Here is a 6,689-nt window from a genome sequence, read left to right as displayed (position 1 = left end):
CAGGGTTGAATGTGGGACTCATGACGCGGTCCCACATACCACCGCCGCTGTGAAAGTGGGCGGAGTTAGGGCGGGGTACGATAGAATGTGGGACTACGTCATCAGTCCCACATACCACCGCGGTCATGATCCATGATATTACACCGGGATTATGGGCATGCCTGATCCCAACTAACACAATGAGGCAGTGCGGCGGAGCTATTGGCACGGACGGCTATTCCTACGCAATACATTGGGGTGGGGGCGGAGCTATCGGTACGTCTGCTCCTACCCAATACATGGGGCGGAGCTTTCGGCACGGCTTCTCATACAACACACATGGAGGCATGCGAGCAGGAAGTTGACAGTGAGCTCTGTGAGGCCGAGTCAGGTACACAGTGCTGGAGATTGGGCTCAGTACTGGGGGATGGGAGAATTTGAGGGTGTTTACTGGTTGCATCAGCTATACATCGGATCAGATAGTTCTATAGCAATTTTACTCTTGGTAACAGGGAAGCTGTTCTGAGAAGAATGTGTGCGCTGTTTATGAAGACCCTGGTTACCTTTGCTGTCATGCTGATTATAAGACTTTAGCACCCTCCTGGCAGCATATATGAAGCAGCATGACTGGTGGGCTTTAACGGTGAACTGCTACATCTATATATAGCTCTCACATGCATACAGCCGGTTGTGCTGCTCTATGCTCAGAGCAGGGCTGCGCTCCCTGTGCATTGACCAAGTTCCCAGATAGCAAGCAATTGAGCTGCAAGTTTGAAAATGACTTGCGAAACCATTGCAGACTTGTCAAGATTCACAATTTTGTTGAACGATTACAGCAAGTCTGCATTGCAAGCAGGGGCGTAACTAGAAATCCCTGGGCCCCATAGCAAAATTTTGTATAGGGCCCCCCCAACCTGCTTGAACTACAGCATATATTATCATTATTATATAATATGCAGTTTGCAATAGATCACTGTCCCTGAACGCAGGGTACGTGTGCCCAGAGACGGTGATCTATTCAAAACTGCATTTAATCATATCATGTACATTACGTGTGGACTGCCACTTGCAGATATGGCCGTTGTCACCCGGTCATTAACTTCAGAGGCCATATCTAAGTGGGACACCTGACATTCCTGTCACAAGAATCTATATTTTTCTGCTGCAGGAATGCCAGAACGTCCTGTGTAACAAGGGCCAATTCTTTAATCGTGCCTTCAATAAAGCTGGGAAATTTGGATTTACAAATGCACAAGGGGGGTTATAATTATAAAGTAAAATACCACTGGGGTTTATAATTTGTAACCCCACTTTCCCCTGCTTCACTGATATGGCAACAGTATTTTAAGTTGTTATTGCACTGCCGCACCAAAGAAGGATTACACAGTGCAATATAACCCACTGTCCCTCATTTCTTTGGTGTGGAAGAGTAAATATAACTTAAAATAACAGTTACACCAGTGAAGCCAGGAAAAGTGAGTTTACAAAGTGGGTGCACGGTATGAGCAGAGTGGGTGGGTGGACAGAGTGGGTGGCGATGTGGGTGGGTGCACAGAGTGGCCAGTGTGGATGCACAGCATCTCACCTCTCTTTCTCTGGCCAGTTCTAAGGGCTTGTTCACACCACATACAGTGCGTTCCAGCGCGATTAGCTGCTGGAACGCACTGTATAGCATAATAAACTCCTCCCTGTGTTCTGGTGCATGCAACAATTTTTCTGATCGCACTGGACCGCAACACAGGCACTGATGTGCCACGCATTCTGGTGTGGGCACTTGCACTGTGGGCAGGGGGGCGTGGCTGCAGTGCCATTGACTTCAATGCACCACCACGCTCCCTTTCCGCCCCAGGACGCAGGGAGAGTTTACTATGCGATAAAGTGCGTTCCAGATGCTAACCGCACTGGATCGCACTGTATATGGTGTGAACAAGCCCTAACGCTGCTTTCTCTACTCTACAACTCTAGGACCTGACTCCCCACTGTCCCACAACCCTCATTCAGTTACCTTAGAGTGGGAAGGGCGATTTGTATATTGAGTCATGGTAGAATTTACATATGAATACCGCAGCTCATTAATATGCACATCCCTCAATTAGCATATGAATGAGCAGCGGCCAGTTTTAATGGCTCCTGCAGCTCAGTAGATATTAGGATAAGACTGAGAGACTGCAGTCCCCGTCAGCTGAACCCCCTCCCCCCTTCCTGCTTACCTGTCGGCAGTCCTGGCCAGCAGAAGAAGCTTCTTCTCCAGCCGAACACAGGCATGAGATGACTCCGCCCTCCCCCCCGCTCTACACTGTGGCAGGGGAGAGGAGTGCAGGTGTCCTTAAGTTCCGTGTGACTCTGCACAGATTTTTACTTGCGTTCGCATGGAAGTTAAGGATCCCTGAGCCTCTCACCCGCTCCCGACCGGGCCCCCCTCTGGCCCGGGTCCCCTAGCGGCCGCGTAGGCTGCTATGGTGGTAGTTACGCCCCTGATTGCAAGTCTCCAGCTCAGCGTACTTGGCAAAAGTGCTGTACACTTGCAGAGCTTAGACCTACAGGACTTGCCAAGCAAATTTGCTACAAATTCAAAAAGTGTCAACTAGAACTTGTACTGCAAGTGTTCTGCAAGTCTACAACTTGCCAGGAATGTGTGCAGCAAGAATTACAATTTAACCCTGCCACAAGTTTGTGGCAAGTTATCCTTGCTGTCTGGGCTATCTCTGGCAGCTGCTGATCACTGTTTATGATCGCCAATTGATGGGGTTACTTCCCGAACATGTGACCACTGTGACAGCTAATCGCAATGATCACTAGATGTGTCTGAGACTCTTTGCATTCAGAACCCTTTAAAGGAGAACTATGGTGTAATCTTTTTTCCCCAAAGTTCTCTTTAGGGTCACAGGAAGACATATACTAACATCCTCCTGTGACCCAAAGCTATTGCCTGCCATATTCTGAGAGCACCACAGCTGGGACAGATCTGACAATACTGTGGAGATCTACCCAGCTGCGTGAGTGACAGCTGGCTCTGCCTATCTAGAGGCAGAGTCAGCTGTGCCCGCTTCCCGACCATTAGAGCTGATGAGTCACACATGTCGTGGCGTGTCAGTTTAAATGTCACACATTTGGCTCTAACTATGGGGATGAACGTAATTCACTCACCTCATAGTTACATAGTATTTGGGGTTGAATAAAGACATACGTCCATCAAGTCCAACCCATATAGGTCCACGCATCATCTCATTCTTAGGGATACTGGTATCCCTGGATATTGCGGTCCCTCAAGAAATTGTCCAAACATTTCTTGAACAAATCTACACTCTTGGCTGAAATCACTGCCGATGGCAGCGAGTTCGAGACCTTAACCGCTCTTACTGTAAAGAACCCCCTTCGCCCATTGTGCTGGAATTTTTTCTCCACCAACTTTAGGTGGTGGCCTCTAGTCTTTGTAATGGAGTTAATCTCAAACAGTTTGTTGCCAATGTTGCTGTCACCATTGAACATCTTGTACATGAAAATCACATCCCCCCTTAATCTCCTTAATTCCAGCGTAAACATGTTTAAGGTCAGAAGCCTTGTCTCATAGCTCTGGTCCTCCATTCCCCTAATTAGTTTTGTTGCCCTCCGCTGGACTCTCTCCAGTTCAAGGACATCCCTTCTCCTTCAAGGTCCCCTTGACACCGTTTTCCACTGCAAGGACATCTGAAAATGAATGTGTGCGAATGGGAACAGTTCACACCAGTGCTTTGCCTTGGACTGCCATCCACTGGAAAAAAAAAAATAGACCACACATTTTTTCATCTAAATGTAACACAATGGACTGGTGTGAACTGCTGACGCATGTCAATGCAAGACAGAACCTCGTATAGCTTAGTGTAAAAATCAAACCAACCCCCCCCAAAAAAAAATGCAACACAACGGATGTCAACACAGTATGGAAACTCAAAGTCAATGTACCAGTTGACTCTAATTTATGGTTCTGATTCCGGTGTGAAAGCACCCTAAATGGCTGACGGGATATGGTGGAAAGAGGTTAGGAGGCCTTGAATGAGAAAAAACAAATACTGTATGGTCCATTTAGATCTTGTTGAGACGGGCTGTTTTTACCGCCAACCAACAAGCTAAAATAGTGGCCGCTCAGGCTTCTATACATACAGCAGCAAATTTCACACAGCATGTCACTTATGCTGAGTGGTGGCCCTTGGCAAATGCAATTATTACAATCAATGGGTCTCTGGTGCAGTATTGCAATTAAAAATCCCAAATAAATGGGAAAAAAAAACCCCGCCATTAATGAGGTGGCAGTATTTCCTCCTGAATCCCGGACAGCTGCTGCTCTCCTTGTAATCCGTTTTCTCTCCATGTACATACAAGATTCTTCAATAGTGGGTTTTAAGTAATTTTCAGGCCTAAAATGTGGAATATAACATGGGTACAAAAAATGAAAAAAAGGCCTCAGTCATGAAGGGGTTAAATTAAATGTTTATGATGTACAGCTTGGAATGGCTTAGAAAAATCCAAATATACAACATCCACTGCCTGCCTTCGTCTAGATTTTTTTCTCACTTCCTCATGGAATGATAAAAGATTGGTCTGACAATAATGGTCTTCCATAAATCTATGCTGGTTGTTACTCATGATACCTTTGCTGCAAACAGTTTCTGGGATATAGTCCCTTGAAGATGTATATACTGAAACATTTGAAAAAGTAACTACATCTGTAATATGGAAGAGATGGTTTTAACGTCTGGTATACTATTGATATTATGTCACGGCTGGACAAATTCCAGGAGCCAGGTCACCAATGCAGATTATTTGACATGTGCTTTCAGTATCTGCTTTTGGATGACTGGAGTTGAGTTTTTAAGGGGAAAGCGTATAAATACTTTTGTATTTTTCTTCTGATGCTCTATTGATTTTTTTTTTTTTAAGAGCGCTCCAAGATTCTGATTCACCTTCTGGAAGGAAATGCCTTTGTGTGGAATGCAGAAGATGCTCGTAAGATACGGGAGAAGCATGGCCTGATGGGGAAGCTTGTGGGAGCTTTGGTGAGAAAACCCATGCAGAATACACGGCTGGGCCTTCCACTAGAACTTCTACCTGAGGAGACCAGGCTGCTGGTAGAAATTGGGGCAGCAACACTTGTATGCAGATGCTTCAAAGAGAAGAAACATGCACATCCCAGTAATTCACCTATGGTATGTATTGTTAACATTACTAACTTTGTATTCTTACTGCATGTAAAGTAGGGATGTCCCGATACCACTTTTTCAAGACCAAGTACAAGTACTGTCCCTCATGTACTTGCCGATATCAATTACCGATACTTTTTCTTAAAGGGACATGTGACATTTTTTCTAAAACTAGAGAAAGGGGGGGGGGGGGGGGTACAATAGCCAGCCTGCTATTGCAATTTAAAATATCTAATAGCAGGCTGTCTATTGTTATTGTTACAAGTGTCAATTCCTTTTCCACTTGATGAAACTGTTTGCTTTGGTGGTATATCTCAGTGTAAAATGTCCGTGCTCCTTATGTGTTTTAATAATAATGCTCTGACCAGACCCACACAGAAGTTTTCCCTCTCAATGAAAGAAGAGAATGTCCGTTCCTGTGAAGGCAAGATTTACAGCTTCTCTCCCCCAGTGAGCACACTGAACGGACATTCTTTTCTTACAATGAGAGTGAAAACTGCTGTGCAGCAAGGAGCACGGGCATCTCACACTGACATATATCACCAAAAGGAAACCGATTCATAAAGTTGAAAAGGACGGGACACGGAGGAGCAGCAGCAGCTAAGATACAGGGGGAAAGGGGGCAGCGGGGGAACTCACAGCTGCAGTCTCTTCTGCCTTCTCGTGCTGGCTACAGCGGTCTGTGAAAGGGACACCGAGCTCTGCAGCCAGGACCAGCAGGGAGAAGAGACTGTCCACACAACACTTACCCCCGCCATGCTGTCACACTTCTGGAGAGGTCAGAGCGGAGAGGGAGCCTCGTTTGGTGCAGAGGTGTTCCGGGGGAGGGGCTATGGGGTCAATGGCCGAAGCTAGTTAAAAAAATGTAAACGGCCAGTATCTGATCTAGGCATCGGGGCATTTTCAGGAGTACAAGTACTTCTGAAAATGCCCTGTATCGGCCCCAATACCGGTACTAGCATCGTTATCGGGACATCCCTAATGTAAAGTATACCACTGGGAGGAGAATATGATGCATTTATCATACATTGCAGAGCTGCATGCTGTGATTTTTAGTAAACGTGGTTAAAGGTTCGCTTTAAGGACCAGAAAAATAGTGATTGGAGGGGTCTTTAATGTGGACAGGCGACCATATATTATAGTTGCGGTGCTGTGGAGAAGTGATCTAGAAAGATTTTGAATATGGAGCCTATCCAGTGCAAATCTGAATGCAGCTTGTTTCAAGGAATCAGCCATATTTAGAATTAGGGCTGCAACAACTAATCGATTAAATCGAGAATAATCGATTATGAGAATAGTTGGGAATTCTCATAGAGAGAGATTGATTTTTAATGCTACCAATCGATTAGTTGAAAAAAAATAAATAGGGCAACCGATAGATTATGAAAATATTCGTTAGCTGCAGAAAAGTAATGCGAGAGGCCAATGGCCTTTTGTCTACTAGCACAGATACGTTTCTGGACCAAATTATTTTTAAAAAGAAGCTACATGCCAAACACAAAATTTAGTAATGAATATATAAAGTGATTGACT

At 45.3% G+C, this 6,689-nt stretch overlaps 1 protein-coding gene across 1 annotated transcript in view; it reads left to right on the top strand.

The window, feature by feature from the left end:
* Positions 1-318: 318 nt before the first annotated feature.
* The window catches only part of TSEN34 (tRNA splicing endonuclease subunit 34), a 13,848-nt gene continuing 7,477 nt past the window's right edge, over positions 319-6,689 (top strand). The window contains exons 1-2 of the mRNA XM_018570298.1: positions 319-370; positions 4,897-5,162. Coding sequence (XP_018425800.1) covers positions 319-370; positions 4,897-5,162 — 318 coding nt within the window. The remainder of the gene's footprint in view (positions 371-4,896; positions 5,163-6,689) is intronic.

Source organism: Nanorana parkeri, unplaced genomic scaffold (genome assembly GCF_000935625.1).
Source record: "Nanorana parkeri isolate BGI_ZX_2015 unplaced genomic scaffold, ASM93562v1 scaffold1499, whole genome shotgun sequence".
Taxonomy (NCBI): Eukaryota; Metazoa; Chordata; class Amphibia; order Anura; family Dicroglossidae; genus Nanorana; species Nanorana parkeri.
The sequence above is the reverse complement of the archived record's forward strand: the minus strand, read 5'-3'. Positions and strand labels throughout refer to the sequence as shown.